Source organism: Leguminivora glycinivorella, chromosome 21, assembly GCF_023078275.1.
Source record: "Leguminivora glycinivorella isolate SPB_JAAS2020 chromosome 21, LegGlyc_1.1, whole genome shotgun sequence".
NCBI classification, from domain to species: Eukaryota; Metazoa; Arthropoda; class Insecta; order Lepidoptera; family Tortricidae; genus Leguminivora; species Leguminivora glycinivorella.
In genome coordinates this window covers 14,312,988-14,335,276 of record NC_062991.1, presented here as the reverse complement: position 1 = coordinate 14,335,276, position 22,289 = coordinate 14,312,988, and the positions used below count along the sequence as shown (strand labels likewise).

At 39.8% G+C, this 22,289-nt stretch overlaps 1 protein-coding gene across 1 annotated transcript; it reads left to right on the top strand.

Moving 5' to 3' along the window:
• Window positions 1–286: 286 nt before the first annotated feature.
• Window positions 287–21,121, top strand: LOC125237486 (adapter molecule Crk). The gene is made up of 7 exons (XM_048144597.1): window positions 287–738; window positions 11,991–12,113; window positions 14,656–14,896; window positions 17,439–17,567; window positions 18,441–18,545; window positions 19,949–20,044; window positions 20,893–21,121. Exons 1-7 carry the CDS (start codon window positions 689–691, stop codon window positions 20,995–20,997), a joined length of 849 nt encoding a protein of 282 aa, XP_048000554.1. The 5' UTR covers window positions 287–688; the 3' UTR covers window positions 20,998–21,121.
• Window positions 21,122–22,289: the final 1,168 nt, after the last annotated feature.

Sequence of the window (22,289 nt, the reverse complement as noted above, 5' to 3'; positions counted from 1 at the left end):
AAGGTGATGTGTAATGACATTAGTGTTGCCCCATCAAAAATAGTTACACCTACTTTAAATTGTGAAAACATTGACTAGCTTATCAAAAACAGTGACAAGTTATTTAAAGTATGAAATAAAATACATGAAATGATTTATTAATTTAAAATATAATTTGGAAAATTATCAAAGTTTGACATTTCAGTGACATAGAGCTCTGAGCCTCTGACCATAAACAAAAGAAGTGTAGAAGATTATGCGTCAATCAAACAAAAATAAAAACGAATACTGTCTATGGCTCATCAGCGAATCTTCGCGTGTGTGACTCCGTGGAAGATATTTTTAATTCAGTTTTAATTATAGACCTATTTGTTTATAAGTTCAGAAGAATATATCGAAGGCGTGCACGTTAACCAAGACGTTTAGTCAGTGCGATATGAATGCGGAAACATGTGTTCCGACGTGAACATTATGAAGTGATGACACGATCAGAAAGTGCAACAACAAATCCTAAATCCTAATTGCCTGTGATTGGGGCTGTGGGAGAGTTGATAGTGTGTGATAAAAATACGTGTAAAAGTTACAAATTGTGTCTGAATGTGTCGGCGGACAGCCCAAGGGCTCCGGCGAGTGACGGACTGAGGTTTTGTGCCGCTTCCGGTCATTTGATGGGGTTGTGAAGTTTTCTGGATTAAAAGTCGACCTTGGTATGGCGAACCCGGCGATTGGGGCCTCCTTCGACCAGAATGACATGTCCAGGTACGTGGGAACGTGAGGGTCTTGCCGCGGACGCCGGGCGGAGCGATCCAACAGGTTATTGGTCTAATTACCGCGGGAGCAGGTGTCTATATCTCGTGTTCGAAGTCGGATTGCCTTAATTGGCAGAATTATCTCGTTCTTAAGAATGTATTGTAATTGGGCATCTAAAATAGACTGCGGACTGTAACTTGACAAGTCTAGGTGTTGTGTTTTAAGAGGGCTTTCGTGTGAAAAACAGTGAAATCGCAACCGAGCGCTTGATCATACCGTGTGTGGTATCAAATTAAAGGGCATTGCGAGTAGTTTACAAATATATATCACATTATAGGACTTTTTCTACTTGGTCTAACAAAATATGAGAAAATGTCCAAAAGTGGTAATAATTGTACCAGTGAAGGCTCGTTTTCAAAAAATTGCCAAAAATAAATAATAGCCATTTATAATCACTAAGGTATAACAGCAATTTAAGTAAACGTTGCAGATTAATTAGGTACAAAAATTACTTCGATGTGATGTTGATTTTCAAAGAAATTGTCACTTAATTTTAGGTAATTTCTGAAAAAATTGAATTCGTCTTAGCCTCGTTTACTCTTTTTCAAAACCTTATAATAAAAATGTAGTCTGAGATGATTGTAGTACAGGATATACGAATTATAAATTTACCTGTTTTAGTATTCAAAATTGTCCAAATTTTACAAATAAGATCGACTAATTCAGCTCTATACGTGAGTTTTTCTAAATGTGCATTAGAAAAAAATTCATAAATAATTTAGTGAGTTAGTTTTCAAAAATCCAGTCTTATAAAAATCAAGATAAGAAGATGCTCTAACTGAAACTTGAATTAAATAAATCTATTGGATAGCGGAAAGTGTAGTATTTCACCGACTAAAACTATCAATTTTACATTTTATTGACGTTTTTTTTGAAAGCATCCTTAAGTGTCTGTTTCCTGTCTGCATTATTTCTTACTGAAGTTCATATATAACATTAAAAAGATTCTCCTTACTAGAATATGTATCAAAATTATACAGTTGCAAATAAGCCATAAACATGAAAAAGGAAAGGATAAAAGGTTAGATTGTCGTATAGAAACAACAAGTTTCAGGAAATTGTTCAGGGAAACAAGTAAGGAAATAAGTATTTTGAAATATTGATGTCAAAATGGATGGCCAATGCCTAAAATTATGCAAATACCTACCAAGTCCTTTAGTATATATCGTCACTACTTTAAAAAAAACTTGTATCTTCGTCTGTCTGAAAAGAAAATTCTAGTAAGTCTGTATGAAATGCATATAGACTTACTGCGTTTTAACTTTGAGGAGAAGCATGAGATATGAGATTTTTTAAGTAGTGACGATATGTTGGAATGGTTTATTTACATGAACATATTTACAACTAAGACTTAACTTAAAAGCTAGCTTATATGTTAGTAACTATTATTACATATCAATATACTAAATTACTAACAATTAAATAAAATTTACATTCCTGCTGCAGAAATTTGCTAGATAAAGGATTAACAAACTTGCATGGCAATCTGGAAGATTGAAACTCATTTGACCAGCAATATATAAATATATACCAATTTATTATATCTAATTTATTTTCCAAACAACATAATATTTAAATTTATAGTGGAAATGTCATATATCAGATTTAGCAAGGTACACTCTAAGACCAAATTAAATTATTTCATATGAAATATTTTAATTTGTTTTTTTTTAGTAGACATACTACTATTATTTTAACTATAAACTGAAATAAATGTCATATACAAAGAAAAAGAAAAGAAACTTGGAAGCCTTGGTCATTTTTTCTTTGTATATGACATTTATTTCAGTTTATAGCAAGATACAGTCAACCAATTGGAACCCTAGGCCACTGTAGAACTATGTCATAGTGACATTATAAATCAGATTGTTAGAAATATCTTACTGCTTGTCATTTTGTAGAGTCTCCTGCTAGTAGTGAATCATTTGGACTTTTGTATTACTGTGAATATTAAAACAATTAATTATGTATACACAATATTAGTACCTAAACTGTTAGCAACTGTTTAAATACCTATCTAGAAGATTTATCATCATTCTTTGTAACATCATTATTAACATTTGCAACCCTTGGGTTTGAAATATATTTAATAAAAAAAAAACTGAGGACAAACAATACTCAAGATTAGAGATGGGCCGAATATTCGGTATTTGGCATATTCGGCAAGTTTTTCAATGTTCGTAATTGGCCGAATAATTCGGTTGCATTGCCGAATAATTACCGAATAAATAAAGTAAATAACTAATGACGATTTGGATAATAAGCTCGTACTTTAGTAGCTTTCTAAGGAACTACTAAAAAGAGAAAATTACCTATGTCTCAAAATTGTTTTGGAAAAAAGTTAGAAAACCGTATTTTAAGAGTTGAGAAGAGTTCAAACTTCAGAGTTTTAACTTAGTTTTCGTTATCCACTAAATCATAAGAACATAGTTGTAGTAACATATGTAACCATTATAAATCATTTAATAGTTTTAATGAACATCCTCTTTAAATATGGCATAACCGAACATTCGGCCTAATGTTCGGTTCGGTAACAGCTGAACCGAATGTTCGGCCGAATATTCGTATTCGGCAAAGTCCATATTCGGCCCATCTCTACTCAAGATGAAATCACTCTAAAAACATGCCTTCAAAAATGTTGATAATTACATGTATTGGAGAAAATAATTATAAATAATAGAAAGAAAAATAAGAGAATAACAAATTAAAGAAATGCACATGAAAAGCTTTGGCTCCTAAAAGAAGAGAAGGGCACTGATTAATTATGTCCTGCTGTTTGGCAGTGGCCTCCCTCATTTTCTCCACTTGACTCTTTGTTTGCGTTTTCTCACCATTTCCTTTTTGGTCTGCATATTATATATTAAGAGTAGCACAGAGAGCCATGGAGCGCGCCATGGTCGGTATCAACATGCAAGATCGAGTGAGGAATACCGAGATCCATCGCCGCACTAAGGTGCAAGACGTAGGTTTCGTTATTACCAAACTAAAATGGAGTTGGGCAGGACATGTTGCTAGGCAGAGTGATGGCAGGTGGACTAAAATGTTAAGGGAATGGTGGCCACTAGCAAACGTAAGAAGTGCCTGGCATCCATTGGCTTGTGGGGTCGATGACATCTGAAAACTGCGAGTCACAACAGGATGAGACTAGCCCAGGACCGGGAGAAGTGGCATACTAGAAGAGAGGCCCATGCTCAGCAGAGGCCGATAAAGTGCTGATATGATGATGATATTACATATTCTATTTTATCTACCTATTGGTCCACTAAAACAAAATTGTAATCTTCATTAACTTGCCCTAAGCAGGCATGACCTTAATAAAAAGTTATTGTTATTACATTCAGTCTGTGCCATCTATAAATACAACACTTGAAAAATACGGCAGTAATGGGCACCCAAATATATATGTCTGTAATTGTATTTAATGATTCAAAATATTTTTTCAGTACATATGGTGCTAGTGCGAAAAATTGTATGCTCATCTTATTTATATGTGTAATCGATGATTCGTGTTTTAAAACTCGTTTCGAACTTCCTTTTTTACGCACTTGTATCGTAATGTACTTTTTTGCTGGTCTATAAAAAGTCAGTATGAAAAACCACATTGGAATCACATGATAACGTCATTTATGACATCACAATTGTTGTACAAAATATATCTATGAGGAAAATAAATAAATTTCCCCCATATATTTATTGCGAAGTGCCTTTTGCTTCCATGGGAACAAGTATGTGTTGATACTGTTGTTAATGTTGTGATAGATATGGCCACAGAGTACCTACATATGAGGAGTGTCTTTTCAAAAGGACTTTAAGTCAACAAGGTTTACATATTTCTCTAGTAAGCATAGCAACGGACCTCTGTGACTTACGCCGAAAGTGTAATCCTTATGAAAAAACGTCTCCTCATAGTAGGTACTTTTTATAGGAAGGACTTTGATACGCGCCACATTGGCCACTTTGGCATTTGCGCGTCAATCTGTGTCCTTCCCATAAATATTTCATTTCATTTAAAAAAAAAAATCTGTATGTCATCGTTGTTTTGTTGGGTAGCCCAACGCAAACAAAAGTACGCCTTCAAATCATATAAAAATGTATGGCTATGGATGTATGGATAAGGTGAACAGAACCCCCCTTCGGTTACTTACTAGAACAAAAAATCACATACATCTTCCGTAACATTCATGCTATCAAGTACCAATAGACTTATTCTAAAACGTCGAAAACTCATGATTCAGGGTCGAAAACTAGGCTCAGATGATGTAAAGAAAAACATGTACGATGTGATATTATTTTATTGCGTAATATTTTAATACAATTCAGGAGGGGTCAATTCTCCATACAAACGCTCTCGACTATTTTCTCCCTGGTTTTTGAAGATAGAGCGCTGATTTTTCAACACAGATTGTTATTATTTTTATCTGTGTCAGACCGTTTTGATTTTTTTGATATTCTTATTTTTAAAGACGCTGGAGCCCATCAACATTTTCCAAAAACGGCCTTATTGATTATGTCGCAAAAAAAGGTGTTATATTCAAAATTGCTAAGACTTAGCCAAAAAAACTAAACGGTCGGACATAGATTATTTCATTGTTATTAAGATTCTGAAATTTCGTTGCGATTGGTTAAGTTTTGAAGGAGGAAACAGTTGAGAGCGGAACCTCGATTTTAAAAATTTTTTCGCAATATCTTTTAACTGAGTTGTTCTATAGAACAATTTTTTTCGATAAATCTAGTTAATAATAGTGTTATATTTAACTAAAATTCCCAAATTGAAATTGGGGCTGCTTTCCATTTTAGCATTTTCGCTCCTGTAGCCTCTTAAACAGAATCTTTAATCGTGAGATCGTGACCCTAGTCACCCCATGATCCGTTTCGCCTTAGTCTCCCCTGTTTAACATAGTAACTGAATCAGTCCGTTGTCTAAACCGGTTTACGACCGCCCCAGAAAGAGAAGACAGGTTAATCGCCGCCAAATGTAAACAAGCAATAACCTAAACATTGTAAACATTTGTTTACGGATCCCTTTAGTATTTAAAGCAGACTGTCGTCAAGAGACATGGTTCATTGTGTTTTCTATTTAATTATATTGTTTTTATATAGCTTTTAGTCTGGTAAAAGCTATATAAAAAGCGCTGGTAGCCTAGCGGTAAGTACGTGCGACTTTCGTTCCGGAGGTCGCGGGTTCGATTCGAACCCCGGCTCGCACCAATGAGTCTTTCGGAATTTATGTGCGAAATGCCATTTGACCAGTCGCTTTTCGGTGAAGGAAAACATCGTGAGGAAACCGGACTAATTCCAATAAGGTCTAGTTTACCTTTCGGGTTGGAAGGTCAGATTGCAGTTGCTTTCTTAAAAACTAGTGCCTGCCTAAATCTTGGGATTGGTTGTCAAAAGCGGACCCCAGGCTCCCATCATGAGCCGTCCAAATGCCGGGATAACGCAAGGAGGCTGATGATAGCTTTTAGTCCCCACTACTAGGCAAAGCCACTCCTATAGTTTACTCCACTCCACCCTGCCGTCGATTTTTCTACCTTCTCCTTTTCGGTCTGCCTGTAATCGGGCCTGGTCTATTGTATTTAGGGTTCTCAAAGATCGGCAACGTATAAGTGGCTCCCCTGATGTTGCTTATGTCCATGGGCGGTGTTCAGAAAGGTTCAAAAATTGTATTCATTTTTTATCCTTATTTTCGGTAGAATAACTAATTTAATTCAAAATGCAAAATGTACAAATTCTTCAAGGTTTTCTAATATTCAAATTTTAATTTAATAATGTTTCAATCAATTATACTCAAATTGCATATTTTTAAATAAATATTCAGTGCATTGTATACATTTAATCTTAAGTCAAAATCTGTTTATTCATATTTCATTAATTTCATTATGGCAACTTTTAATTCAAATTTGACAGCTTTTAGAGCTTTCAAAAACTTACGGTTGTTATTGTTCCGTTGTTCTGCTCTTCAACGGCACAGTGTCACTTTTCTTTGTCCCCACAATTTGCATTTATTCACATTTTTTACAATTTCAAATCCATATCCATGTAATTTGGATTTTCTATGGTCCATTCGAGCCTTCGGAATTGCGAGAGGGCAAGATTGTGGCACCGAGTCGAGCTCCACATATTCAACGGACTTTCTTCAGCGAAGCCGTGGGTCATCCAGGTTGGCGTAGGGCACATCCAGCTACGTGCCAGTTCCGGAGCTGCCACTCATCGCGTCCCATCAGTCAGGAGCGACGAGTGAATTCATACACAGCATCCACCGGACACACGGAGCATCTCACTACAGTGGGAATTCACCGTAACCATCAGACAGTTACGGAATCCAGCCCATCCAGCACCAACCAGACCAATCCAGGAGCAATCCAGTGGAGAACAGCGGCAGCCATCCATCATATTCAGGAGCAGTCAGCGCAGAAGGAGGAAGCACGAAATAGTGAGATCGTTCCTTTTCCTTCTATTCCATTCACATTCCTTTGTTTTTTTTTTTTGCAACTGCTCCATCCATTCATACATTTCAATTATATTCATATTAAATGCATATTAACAGTTATTCTATCAAATTCACATAATAGTAAATTCATTGTTTTCATTGCCATAATTTGGTCAGTAGGTACACAGTAGATATTCACACTTATTCACATAATATTCATTTTTGTAGGCATATCCTAACCTTTCAACACATTTCGTAGCAATACATAACATTTAAATTCACAAATTCACTTTTAACTTCATACCTAACTTTTATTCATTAATCATACAGTCATTTCTATAATTCACACGTCTAATTTCAATTTTAAACACTTTTAATCTCACGCGAACACGTTTTTAGGTCAATTTTATGTCTAACTGAAGATTGCCGGTAAGGTGTAAACAAACTCATTAAGTGATTACATAACCATCAGTGCATCTCATCTCGTATCAGCTTTGCATTTAAGTTTGAGCGCCTGATACTTTCGAATAGCAAATTTTATTCATGACATTTTATTTAAATTTATTTTCTTAGGCAATTCAATTATTTTATTATGTCACAATGTTTTTTGACCCAGATTTACACAAACTTACTTACAGGCGTGAGATTATTACAGGCAAACTTACAGCCTTTCAGAGGTTTGTTACAAATTTAGCAGCCGAGCCACAGTTAAGCGACTTGCAGCTTGCTGAATTGAAATTAAGATTTGACAGTATAGGACATATTTATGACGAATTCGATGCAATACAAACTGATATAGACATATTACTATCAGAATTCACAAACGGAGCAGATATCGGAGATGAGAGGGCACTCTTCGAGGATGGCTACTTCGCTAGCATGTCGCGTGCAAAGGTACTGATACATACATATTCAAGGCCTAATTTAACCATTCAAGTATCCACTCAGGCTTTTAAAAACAATATAGACTGCAAAACACACAATCTGCAGTCTACTTTTCACACAAATATATGCACATCTGCACTTGACGTTCATTTAGATTCAAATATCCAGGTCTCGATTTTTAGGGAGTCAGGTTCAATCGTTCCCAGGCACAGCTTGGTGCCAGAACAAAACGCTTGTGAGGAGCAGTTTTCAAAAGCTGATCCTGACGAGCAATCCATACAGTTGAATGAGCCGCCGTCAGTTCAGGGGCACTCATATCAGTATACATCGGCTGCGTCTCTTCACATGGAGCGTAGTTTGGAAGCCAAACATGGCTATACAGTTCACAGATGCAATTACAGTCGTGTGGTGGGAAGACCGAGCAACCATATTTACGATCACGTTCTTGATAGCCCAGGGTTGCTCAGTTTCATACAGTATCATCATGTGTACAAGTACATCTTGATATTCAAATATTACCGACTCACATTCTTTCATGCAGGGCCTCTTTTGAACAGGAAAACGGTGCAGCTTTTAATGGGCACCATATCAAGAGAGCATGAGGCGTTAAGAGGATTCACCCATACATTTATTATTTTTTCACACATTCATACTTACACACATTAACTTACATGTCGTACATCACTGTTTCAAATTACGGCAATTTTTATCCAATTTAATTTCAGTCCCTAAAATCCCTTGATTCCTTCCCATTTCCTCACAGGGCGATCCATTATTTTCATGCACATGCACAGATTGCAGCCCTCAAACTTCACCGGTTCGTGGCAGCTACACTTCGGAAGGCATCCATGACAGCGATGGCATCGCACGGGTTCTCAATATCATCTACCCTCTCCCTGTCAACACATTATTGAAGTCATAGACTCCAAGGCGGGAGCATGTTCAGAAACGTTCAAAAATTGTATTCATTTTTTATCCTTATTTTCTGTGTCGCAATTAGCCAATTCATTTAATAATTTTATAAATAATTTAATTCACTTTTTAATAATATTTCAATAACTAATTTAATTCAAAATGCAAAATGTACAAATTCTTCAAGGTTTTCTAATATTCAAATTTTAATTTAATAATGTTTCAATCAATTATACTCAAATTGCATATTTTTAAATAAATATTCAGTGCATTGTATACATTTAATCTTAAGTCAAAATCTGTTTATTCATATTTCATTAATTTCATTATGGCAACTTTTAATTCAAATTTGACAGCTTTTAGAGCTTTCAAAAACTTACGGTTGTTATTGTTCCGTTGTTCTGCTCTTCAACGACACTGTACCACTTTTCTTTGTCTTCCACAATTCGGATTAAACCAGATTAAAACTACAGTCCGCTTATTATTCTACCACCACTACGAAGACCTGAGACCAGCGAAGATTAGACAGGCGGCGATGATTGCTTCCCATCAGGCGGCTCGTCTGCTCGTTTGCTGCCTATTTTATAAAAAAATGGTGTTACGTGTTTTTGGTTAAAGTTATATCCACTAATTTGCTAAGCTACCGAATAGTACTGAACAATGGTGATTATGTTGGATGCGTCTGTCTGTCTGTGGCATCTTAGATCCCAAACGCATAGACCGATGTCAATTTTTCAGTTTAATTACTTAAGCCTATATGGTGGAGTATGGTGGTTTTTATTCCTGTTTAAGCGTATGTTACTGCAGTTCAAACATTATATGCAGTCAAATTAATGCCAACTGCCGCCGATAGCATATTAATGCTTTATTGACATGCTCATAAATAAAGGAAATTTGTGACAATCAACGTCACTCGCTCAGTGCCAATATGACTAGTAATAAATTCTCAATACTATTTGCTTACGCAAATATGCAGAAGTCACTACTTAGTAACCGAGCTAACATAATACTAAATCACAGAGAAAGTGATGTGAACAAACTCGCATGTCGAATCCCGTGTGTTTTACGCTGTTTGTCAGTCTACAACTCAACATGCAATGTCATACAAGTGCTAGACTTTCCTTTTTATTGAAAGCAATTATTTGCTGATCGGCGAAAGTGGTTAGCGGTTTACTTGAGATTACATTGCATTCTCATTTCTTGTCAAGAGCAAGAAAGGTGATGGTTGAGAACTGCCGTACGACAAATACTTATTTACATACTTGTCTATATACATTACTAGCTTTTGCCCGCGGCTTCGCTCGCGTTAGAAAGAGACAAAAGTAGCCTATATCACTCTGCATCTCATCAACTACCTCGACTTAAAAAATTACGTGAATTCGTCGCTCCGTTTTGCCGTGAAAGACAGACACACACTTTTCCCATTTATAATATTAGTATGGATTGTAGAACCGAAGAACAAAGTCTATCCGTAAGCGATTCTGTAATTCTGAGCGATCGTAACATAAATAATACTAAAATGGAAGCTAGACTGTGGAATGAACTGTCGCCTGCGGTATTTCCGGACCGATGTGACCTTTAAACCTTCAAGAAAAGAGCGTACACCCATCTTAATGGCCGGAAAAGCACCTCCAACACTTCTGGTGTTTCGGGTGTCCATGGGCGGCAGTGATCACTTACCATCAGGGGACCTGTCTGGTTTTGCCTCCGCTCGCATAAAAAAGGGAAGTCCCGAAAAGAGAGAATTCGAAACAAGTGGCGATAGATTAAAACACGACCGAGGGAAGAGGGAAAGGTTTTTATCTATTTTTTAAACAGTACCACCAGACTTACGTGTTTCGTCTATCGTCATGTCTCATTATTTTCCATTGCTTTGATATTTTACCTATTGGATTAGAAGCCACATTTTTGAACAATAGTTTGTTGATACGCTATTAGACTTAACCATCCTTAATTGCGTCTAATCACAAAGGCCGAGGACTTATAAGAACGTCTAATCATTTCAGCCTTGAACGAAAACCGTTTGTATGGGGGTTTTACGAAAAGACTCCGAATACACCATCTAAGTTTCAAAAAGCAGGCCGGCTTCCTCAATATCACATCTCGGACTCTGGCAATCAAATATGTGAAAGAGGCGCGTTCCTAACACACATTCTAAGCTCGTGTACATGCGTACTATGTAATGCTTGTATGAGTGAATTTTGACAGGCGGTAACTGTGAGGTAACCGGGTGGGCGGCACTTTTGAGCGGGGAGCGGGAGTGGTCATACTGTACGATAATACTTTTTTTTATACTGTGTCAATATGAAGGAAGTGGACATCTTATGCGTAAACACTTACATTACACATATTTGGCCCGACGTTTCGAACATCTCATTATGAGTGCAAATCGTGTTAGTTTAAATAAATCAATATATCTTATCCGTCATGAAAAAGCAGGATTAAATTACTCTGATTTGCCCAACTCCTATCATTGATAGATTATTTTGTTACTGATGTACGAAGACAAAATAAAACACTTAATAAATACATACTTGTTAGGACAGTTAAATGATCTGACCTTTGAAATACAGTGTCCTTTTTTGAGTCCCGGCGAAGCACTTGCGAACGCTATAGTGTCATAGGTGTCCATAGGCGCCGAAAATTGCTTCCATCGTTTCCATCGTTTGTCTTCTATGTTTTTACATACTTGGTATCAAATTAAATGCAATGGTCAAATTCGCAGTCTGACAAATGGTCAAACTAAGGATGTGGGTTCGAGGCTCGAAGTTCTGAATTAAAATGTGTCGCTTAACTTCAAACATGGGTAAATCCATTCTGCTATAAGGTTGATTATCTTTCAGATTACTTAATATTATGTATTTTATATATTCAAGCAACGCAGAATGGATTTACCCAAGTTTGAAACTAAGCGACACAAATGATAGTTTGATTTAACTTTGCTGCCTATGAAACCTGAACTTTTTTGTTGCAGCTGGTACTTCGGCGGGCTTTCCCGGCCGGAGGCCACACGACTATTACTCAGCGAGACTGAAAGCGGGGTCTTCCTGGTCAGAGACTCCAGGACGATACACGGCGACTACGTGCTGTGCGTCAGGTAATTTAACTAGTATTTTCTATATCAGTCCATTATCGTGTCCCACTGCTGGACAAATGTCTGCCATAATTTCCACAGCTCCCGATTAAGGGCGGACGTAGCAGGCCTAAATGGAGTGGCAGGACCACTTTGACACCTTCGAGAATAGCTGGCAAGAGTCGGCTTGGCAAAATCACTCTGCCATGGGTCATTCTTGTAGTCTTGTCATTAGTATACTCAGCTAGGGTTTTACGAATACGTCAGGAGCCTTTTTCTCAAAACCAAAAGTTACAATTTACAAGCGGTAGTCAATGTCTAATATGACAAGTTGGAAAGAGATTTCAGCTTGTAACTCGTAACTTTCAGTTTTGAGAAATAGGCCCAAGCGATCATCCACATATTACGTCACATCAAATTTCAGGTTTTTGGATCCCTCCCCCCCTATGTCACGCTTTTTTGTATCCCTTTGACAGGGATTGTCACATTTAGTATGACCCCCCCCCCCTTACACTGTGACGTAATATATGGATGACGCCCAAGGTGTCTTATGTGTGCGCATTGTATTGTAACCGTGTACTGAAAAACGTCGTACGATACACGTGCGAAAAGGAAATGCGTAATGTACTATTTTGGCACAAGCTTTTATCGCTGACCTTTCTTCTACAGTCATCTACTGCTCTCCGAGACGTTTCCAAACACCCCTTACTCGATGGGGATACGACGTTTCATATCAGAGTTCCTATGACCACCTTTCTGTTTCATCATCAGATCAGGGTGGCTAGCCGAATGGCACAATCGCTCACGAAACGCTCACGAAACGAAGCGCTAGTAGATATCTATCTCTATCGCGCTTGCGTATTGGCGCGACAGAGCCAGCGGCGTATCGCTTTCGTTTGGCGTCGGAGAAATGCCATTCGGCTACGGGGCCAGGTCCATGATACCATAATATTGCCGTGATTTACATACGAGTATGTGTGCAAAATTTCAGCTCAATCAGAAACCGGGAAGTGGGTCAAATTTAGCTTCTACGTTTTGACCCAAACTAACATATTAACAGAGCAAGTTGAATAAAAGCTTGTAAAAATGGAGAATATGCCTAGAGTTGTGCCGTTCCCGAGAATGTTCTCCCGTTTGTATGGGAAATGTTCTCTCAGGAGAATATTCTCCATAGTAAAATGAGAACGTTCCCGAGAACGGCACAACTCTAAATATGCCCATAGCAAGTCAGTTGCGGCGAAGATGGACAACCCGCCTCCGTCTAATAAAGGACGTAACACTAATGGTCCCCCCACATCTAGCGTCTCGCGAGCGTCGCGTCGGGCCAACTGTATGGGCAAAGCCTGACGCCGCGTCGACGCGACGTCTTTTTCCATACAGTTGGCCCGACGCGACGCTCGCGAGACGCTAGATGTGGGGGGACCCTAAATCCCAGGGACTGGCTTTTGCCGGCTTCAAAAGGACCTCCAAGATTTTAAATTGTACGCCTCATTACATAATTCTATTCTATACTGCCATAGTAAACGGTCAACACAAACGCAACGTTCACGTCAATCATTGTGCATTGTATCATATTAACTTCTTACAAATTCACCATGACGTGTTGTATTGGCGGCAAAACAATGCGAATTCCAACAATTATTAAAAACATTATATCCTTAACTTATATTTCCTTGTCAAGAATTTGTGATTGTATTGTGCTGAAGTAGGTACGTAAGGCAACAAATTGACAACGCACTATGATGAACTGACATGATTATGAAGATCGGATGTGGCTATGGGAATTCTGCGGTTAAACGAAACAACAAATAGTAACGAAATTTGTAGGTTGACTGTTAAGTTGTCTGCACAGACTTCGATAAAAAAAAAATCACCAGTCGTCAAGTTAGATTTAAATCAGATCAACGAGGATCAGAGCTCAACGAGGGTGCGGTGTGCTGATGACGGGAGGACTTACGGAACTGACTTATTCCATCTATTGTCCTTTGAGTCGTCGGCATCAACCCGAACCCTCCTTGGAGCTTGTGCACTCCTTTTTATCGTGTATTTAAAACAGCAAAAGGGAATGTACAAGTTTCTAATGGGGTGGCAACGCGCATGTGACACTCTTTGAGTTGCAGGCGTCCATAGGTTACGGTGACCGCTTTCCATCAGGCGGGCCGTACGCTTGTTTGCCACCGACGTAGTATTAAAAAAAATAACTTGACGACTGGTGCCTATTCTGCACGAAGGGGCAGAGCCGTAGGTCCCGATCCCGGATAGTCTAAACTCTAACTAACCCAATTCTCCAAGGTGACCTATCAAACCTCACAGGCCTCGGTTGTTCTGACCTCTCTGTTCGCGGCCTTTATATGCTATGTTTGAAACCGTTCGGTGGTCGTTCTCCGCTGGCAGTCGAGAAGGACCAAGGCCTTGTATTGTGTACTTAGTATTTCGGAGAAGATCTAACATTTTTTTGTCCTATATGTAGCCTATATGCATTTCAGCACCACACGAGGAGATACCACAGTCTCCATGTACAAAATGTTAGTATCAGATTTTTTAAAGGCTATTTCTTCTTCCACAGAGAAGACGACCGCGTCTCGCACTACATAATAAACCGCGTGGTCTCCCAGGACGGCTCAACCCGCTTCCGCATAGGAGACCAGCTCTTCGCCGACATGCCAGCACTGCTATCCTTCTACCGACTACATTATTTGGACACAACGCCGCTAGTGCGACCACTGCCGCAAGCCAGTGTTAAGGCACCTCCTCAGCAGCATCAAGTGTTGGAAGTTGTTGTGGCGCGATTTGACTTCGTTGGCAATGTAAGTGTTTAAGAGTGTCCTTTATGGCCTATAGGAGACCAGCTCTTCGATATGCCAGCACTTCTCTCCTTCTACAGACTACATTATCTGGACACTACACCGCTGGTGCGACTACTGCCGCAAGCCAGTGTAAAGGTACCTCCTCAGTAGCATCAGGTGTTGGAAGTCGTTGTGGCGCGATTTGACTTCGTTGGCAATGTAAGTATTAAGAGTGTCCTTTACAACTTATAGGAGTCCAGCTTTTCGATATGCCAGCACTTCTCTCCTTCTACAGACTACATTATCTGGACACTACACCGCTGGTGCGACCACTGCCGCAAGCCAGTGTAAAGGCACCTCCTCAGCAGCATCAGGTGTTGGAAGTCGTTGTGGCGCAATTTGACTTCGTTGGCAATGTAAGTATTAAGAATGTCCTTTACAACTTATAGGAGTCCAGCTCTTCGATATGCCAGCACTTCTCTCCTACAGACTAAATTATCTGGACACTACACCTTTGGTGCGACCATTATCTAAAGCCAGTGTTAAGCCTCCTCCTCAGCAGCATCAAGTGTTGGAAGTCGTTGTGGCGCGATTTGATTTCGTTGGTAATGTAAGTGTTTAAGAGTGGCCTTTATAGCACATAAGAGTTCAGCTCTTCGACATACCAGCACTTCTCTCCTACAGACTACATTATCTGGATTCTGGACACACCGTATGGTCTGACCATTGCCACATGCCAGTGTTAGGCACCTCGGCAATATCAAGTATTAGAAGTAGTTGTGGCGCGGTTCCATTTCGTGGGCAACGTAAGTATCAATGATGTAGATCGTTAATTTTCTCCAGGTAGTGGAATGAGTTCACTGCTGAGGTTTTCTATACAGTATGGAGTTCTTCAAAAAAAAATCGGACCAGCTAAAAGCACTGCTGCAACAGCACCAGGTGTTAATCAAAACATTGCACCTTCTGTGTTCATTTAAAAGAGATCAGTGCATCTTCCAGCAAATCGATATATCGACGCTTAAGAATCAATATTGTCTAACTAACATTAGATTACATGTTACTTAGACAATATTGATTCTTAAGCGTCGATATGTACCTTAAAAAAATCTACCAGGCACTCTGACGTACAACCAACAAACATGCACTTACGATTAGGGAAGTGAGGCTTGCAACTTTCCTCATCGTTTATATTTACAAGTTCTCTTATACATTTCTTTTGTAAAATAAAGAGCTCTGTAGTATTAACACTATTTCCCCACAGTATTAATATACGTCTCGTATTACAATACTTTGTCAACGCCAAAAATTCGGATTAAACTCACGTCCCAACCACGAAAGACTAATCGAATATGTTTCATAGTGTGACGTAACTAAGATGACAGGGAACTGCAGGGTTAGCACATGATGGCCACGAGAGTATGTCGCCGCCAGATAGACCACCCGTCCTTATGTCATTAATACAGTTAGAAGACGTGTCATCTATCTCGCGGCGATATACTCTCGCGACCATCATGTGCTAGGCCTACTGTATCTTAAAAATACCGAAAACTGTATGGCCTAATAACTATTATTATACTCCAGTAATGTAGCTGACTAACTAATAGTTTTCCTCCCGTGGGCCGAAAATAAACACACGTGCGGACTTCCTGCAACATCTGTTCCGATCTAATGACCTGGAAAACTTTATGTCGCCATCAAATTTGTCCGAGCGGACGAGTTGTGCATAAATATCTGAACACGGTCTCCAACACTTTTACTAATATAAAAAATTGGTCTCATTACATCATTAGTCGCTGATGCGACCTGTCTTCTTCTTAACCCCCGACGCAAAAACGACGGGGTGTTATAAGTTTGACGTGTCTGCCTGTCTGTCTGTAAGTTAGTTACTCTTCGGGTTGGAAGGTGCCAAGTAAAAACTAGTGCCTACGCCAAATCTTGGGTTAGCTGTCAACGCGGAGTCGCGTAAGTCATTTTTCTCCCGTGGGCCTAAAATAAACATCGTGTGCGGACTTCCTGCACCATCTGTTCCGATGTAATGACCTGGTGAAACGCTGTGAATTGCTCCATTACAAACTTCCACCCCTCCATTCTAGGGAAGTGGGGGTTTAGAAAGAGACAAAAAGTGGCTCTGGCAGTGACTCTCCATCCCTTCAACTCTCTCCACTTATAAAATCACGTCAATTCACTCCGTTTTGCCGTGAAAGACGAACAAAGAAACAGAGATACTCTCACTTTCTCATTTATAATATCAGTATGGATTATATATAAAAAAAATATAAATAAATATTGGAGACACCTTACACAGATCAACTTAGCTCCAAACTAAGCAAAGCTTGTACTATGGGTGCTAAGCGACGATATACATACTTAAATAGATAAATATATACATAGAATACATCCATGACTCAGGATCGAATATCTGTGCTCATCACACAAATAAATGCCCTTACCGGGATTCGAACCCAGGACCGCGGCTTAGCAGGCACAGGGTACCGACTGAGCCAGACCAGTCGTCAAAATATGTAAAAACAAGAGTGCTAATTTCTTAACGTATTTTTTACAGGACCCAGACGACCTACCATTCAGACGGGGCGAGCGTCTCATGGTGATCAACCGTGACGAAGAGCAATGGTGGACGGCTCGCAACTCACAAGGAAGGACCGGCTCCATACCGGTACCCTACGTGCAGAGGGTATGTACCCATAGCTAGCACAGTATAATAAAGAGTACTATCGTACAGTATGGCCACTCTCAGCTCCCCGCTGAAAGTGCCGCCCACCCGCTCTCGTCTCACAGTTACCGGCCTGTAAAGAACGCGACCAGTCGATCTCACTCATACAAGCATGGTCCGTTCGCCTACACGAGCTTAGACTGTGTGCGTAGGAACGCGCTTCTTTCATATATTTGATCGCCATTGTCCGAGATGTGCTTCTACCCTGTTACACTTATTGTAGGACTTACCTTTACCCGGAGAGCGCAGTGGTGAAGTGAAACGTATTGATATACGTATTGGTACCAAATTTCAGCTTTCTAGTGCTTATGGTTACTGAGATTATCCGCGGACGGACGGACGGACGGACGGACGGACGGACGGACGGACGGACGGACGGACGGACGGATGGACGGACAGACAGAAATGGCGAAACTATAAGGGTTCCTAGTTGACTACGAAACCCTAAAAAGGACTTACCTTTACCCCTGATAATGTCTCATGGTGAGAAACGTGATGAACATTAGGGGATGGCTAGTGTTAGTCAGTCACATCCCCATTCCGTATTGTATTTAGGATAATCTGACATGTGCCAGCCAAGTTACCCTATAGCTAAAAGTTTTTTACATTTTGCGCCGCTAAATCTTTTTCTCTGTAACAAATTGGGGAACATATTGCTTTAACACAGCTCTTACAAATATCAATTTTTAACTCCAGCAACTTCTTGATAATGTTGACATTGTTTTTTTTTTTCATGAGTTTAAAGGCAACTTTAGTTATCCTCAAAATTGAATCGTTTAAAATATTGATTAATAAATACCATACTATTACTAAAATATTGAATGTGTTTTCCAGAATTTGGAGGCCTCTGGAGCGCCGATAGTGACGGAGGGCATGACACAGCTCGGCGACCCGCCGAGTCCGCCCACCAACAGGAACCCGCAGAGAACCAACATGCAGGTAAGATTAATTTCAATACAAATGACACTGATCAAACTAGTATACTAGTAATTACATATTAATAACCAATTAGGCCGCGCCGGTTCAACATAGAACAGGCCACCTTGCGATGTATAGCCCGACCAGAAAGATATGACTATTGTTAAGAAAGCGCTGTTATTCTGATGTATGCGATGACAGTTCAGTATAAGTATGAAGAAAATAGTTCTGCGTCATGGCGCGTAATCATATCGTCACTACTTTAAAAAAAAAACTTGTATCTTCGTCTGTCAATGAAAAGAAAATTGTATTAAGTATGTATGGAATGCATATAGACTTACTGCGTTTTAACTTTGAGGAACAGCGTGAGATACGTGATTTTTTAAAAGTAGTGACGATATATTTCTGGCCAGGCTTTAATGTACCTAAACGATCTCTGCTTTGTAAATGTTTATCTTAGGCAGCGTCCCCACTTAGGCGTCGCGTGTCTCGCGGCGCGCAACGGACGTCTCCGCCACGTAAGACGCGCCCCAGGCGGCGTGGCGCGCGTCTTACGTCCTTCCTATACAAAATGTACTGAGGAGACGTTTTTTGAATTACATTCGGGCGGCGTGGCGGAGACGCCCGTTGCGCGCCGCAAGACATGCGTCTTATGAGTGTGGATGGTCCCTTACAAGGAACGGCGTTCGCGATTGATTTTGCTTGGCCCGAAGCTATTGTTTTGGGCAGTTGACGTATTTACCATATGTCAGCAACATAGACTTCTCAATTATCTAAAATCCAAACATGTTTTTTTCTTATGATGGAGACAAAATAGGAGCGAGCTTTTGGGTCAATCCGCGGCAAGAGTAACATGAGTCACGATTTTATGGCATGTTACATTTATTCACGACGCAAGTTCAAGTGATAATCTATCTCTAAATAAGTGTTACTTTCCCGATATATAAAAAAATATATATATAGATCATAGATCCTTTAATTTGCAGCTGTAGTTCAAATAAACACGCAATGAAGTCGTGACTCGCGTTACTTTTACGTGGATTCACCCTTTTGATAGTTGTCAACCCAATTTTGAGCGGCCATTCCTCCTCGAGGCGGGTATTCGTGTCTGTGGTTGGACCATGAAGTATTGTGTGTTAGCGTAACTTTTAAGCCTCCACCTCACATAAAGCGTTTTGATAGCGTAGCGTTACCGGAGCGCAATGATAGCGGTGCGTCCCGATGACGTTCCGCTCGCAATCCGCGCGCATTCCTCTCGCAATCCGCGCTCGTTAGTTCCCGCCGGCGTCCGCTGGGCGGAACGCTAGCGTTCGTCCGGCGCACCGCTATCGTTGTGCTCCGCTGACGCTCCGCTATCGCTCCGCCTACGCTATCAAAACGCGCATGTGTGGCCGAGCTTTTAATACTTAGTTTGTATGTTTCAGCGTATCCTGCCGGCGTTAGCGCGCGTGCGACAGACGCGCGTCCCCAACGCGTACGACCGCACGGCGCTGCGGCTTGAAGAGGGAGATATTGTCCGGGTGAGTCGTTATTTTAACCCATTTTAATTTCAACTGGAGTGGTGGCAAAATGCTGCCATAACGCGATAACGCCAGCAATTCACGTACCATTGCCGCGTTTGTTCAATACGCAATAGTATTGACACACCTCGGACACTGGCGATCAAATATATTGAAAGAGGCGCATTCCTAGCACACAGTCTTAGCTCGTGTAAGTGAACGCGTACTATACTTGTATGAGTGAAATATGACAGGTCGACTATTCGTGTTTTTGAAAGGCGGTGACCGTAAGGTAACCGAGAGCGGGTGGGCGGCACTTTCAGCGGGGAGCGGGAGTGGCCATATTGTACGATAGTACTCTTTCATTATACTGTGGTATTGAGCAAACGCGGCAATGGCATGTGGATTGCTGGCAACTATGTTGCCCTTGTAACAGCACCTTTAAAAAAAACATATCGAAAAATAATGCATGGACAGAAAGTAAAGCCATCTCGAGGTAAGTAGGCAGCGATTTTGACTAGATTTGGCAGTGTCGTTGAAAAACTTCGGTGAAATTATGATGTGTACGGGTAACACAGGCAGGGCTATCAAAGTCGTTGCCAACTTAGCTTGGTCCGACTGTAGCAACTTGCAGGCTGAGGATTCGTTTTAAACGGACTATCTAGGGAGTCTTGGGAGGATAAATACTACGTGTGTATGGGAAATCCGGAGAGATTAGATATTAAATTGCGTATTATTTTTAATTTCCGTAGGAAGTTTATTTCTCGAGTTCTCTCTTCAGACATTGAGGTTTTTTTTTCGTTTTAAACACAAAGTCTAGGACAAAATCTCGAGATTGTTACATGTCTAAAAGAATATATCTGTTTTAGGTAACCCGGATGAACATAAACGGGCAGTGGGAGGGCGAGCTCAACGGCCGGACGGGTCACTTCCCCTTCACCTACGTGGAGTTCCTGGACGAGCCCACCAGCTAAGCTACTCCACTCACGTTCAGCTTACCGAATATTATACATGGGAATTTTCGCAAAAAAAGATTCAAAACTTTAATGTCGTACTCAGAATCACGAGCCCTTTCCATCCTGCTAGGCGGAAAAAAGCGTCCCAAATTTAATTTTTCCACTTTGTTACTATTTTTCAAAGACTTTGTACAGCGGTTACAAAGTGGAAAGTATGCAAAATAATAGAAAATTTTGGGACCATTTTTTTGTCCCTTGTTTTTTGTCCTAGATCGTCAGGGCTCGTGATTCTTAGGAAAAACATAATTTACCTACCTTAAAAAAATATTTTTGGTGACTCTTCTCGTAAAAATGCCCACATTCAATGCCGACGAGTAAGTGAACTAAGTTTAGGAAGAAAGAAAGAAAAGTTTAGGGGCCCATTTACATGGTGCGAGAACTTGTATACAGCCACCGGCATAAAAAGTGATGATTTCCGTACCTTGACACTTTAATGTCGTGTTTGAAATGTCATACGAAGTTATCAAACGATTAAAAGCGACAAGTGAAAAAATGAAAATGAAATATTTATTTTTCAAGGAGGCATATTACAATGCGCATATGAACGTCAAATAAAGCTACGCCGGCTCTAACCCTACGCCTCAGCCTCGAGAAGTTTTCAGTCCCCCTCAGTAGGAGGGGGGTATCCACTATGGGACCGGCAAGGAACTCGGCGGGCCACTTCTTTACATCTTATACTTTATCACTTCTTTACAAAACATTACATCTTATAATTAAGGTACAAAAATCATCACTTATTTATGCCGGTGACTGTATATAGTTTCATTACATGGCAGTATTTGATTGGTGTGCTGTGCTCATTTGTATGTAACCACTACAGCCCGCAATGTTCAGTCGAGTTCAGTTCTACGCAGTTACGCGAACAATAATATCGTTTTTTTTTTCTAAAATAGGTAAATTTAATGTTTTTCCTACTCAGAATTACGAACCCTTTCGATCCTAATTGGCGGAAAAAAGCGTCCCAAATTTATTTTTCCACTTCGTTACTATTTTTCAAACACTTTGTACAACGGTTACAAAGTGGAAAATATGCAAAATAATAGAAAATTTTGGGACCATTTTTTTGTTTCTCGTTTTTTGTCCTAAATCGAAAGGGCTCGTGAGTCGTAGGAAAAACATAAAATTTACCTACCTCAAAAAACATTTTTTTTGGTGATTCTTCTCGTGAAAATGCCCTTTTATAGCCATAATATTAGAGTTTTCATATAATTTTGTCCTCGTAACTACGTAGATGTAACTGAACTTACTGA

Bases quoted from the DNA above. Each gene is read 5' to 3' on its own strand.
- LOC125237486 (XM_048144597.1), top strand. From the start codon at position 689: ATGGCGAACCCGGCGATTGGGGCCTCCTTCGACCAGAATGACATGTCC. The intron at 12,114-14,655 runs GTAATTTAACTA...CTTCTTCCACAG, and splicing joins GACTACGTGCTGTGCGTCAG to AGAAGACGACCGCGTCTCGC. The intron at 17,568-18,440 runs GTATGTACCCAT...TGTGTTTTCCAG, and splicing joins CGGTACCCTACGTGCAGAGG to AATTTGGAGGCCTCTGGAGC.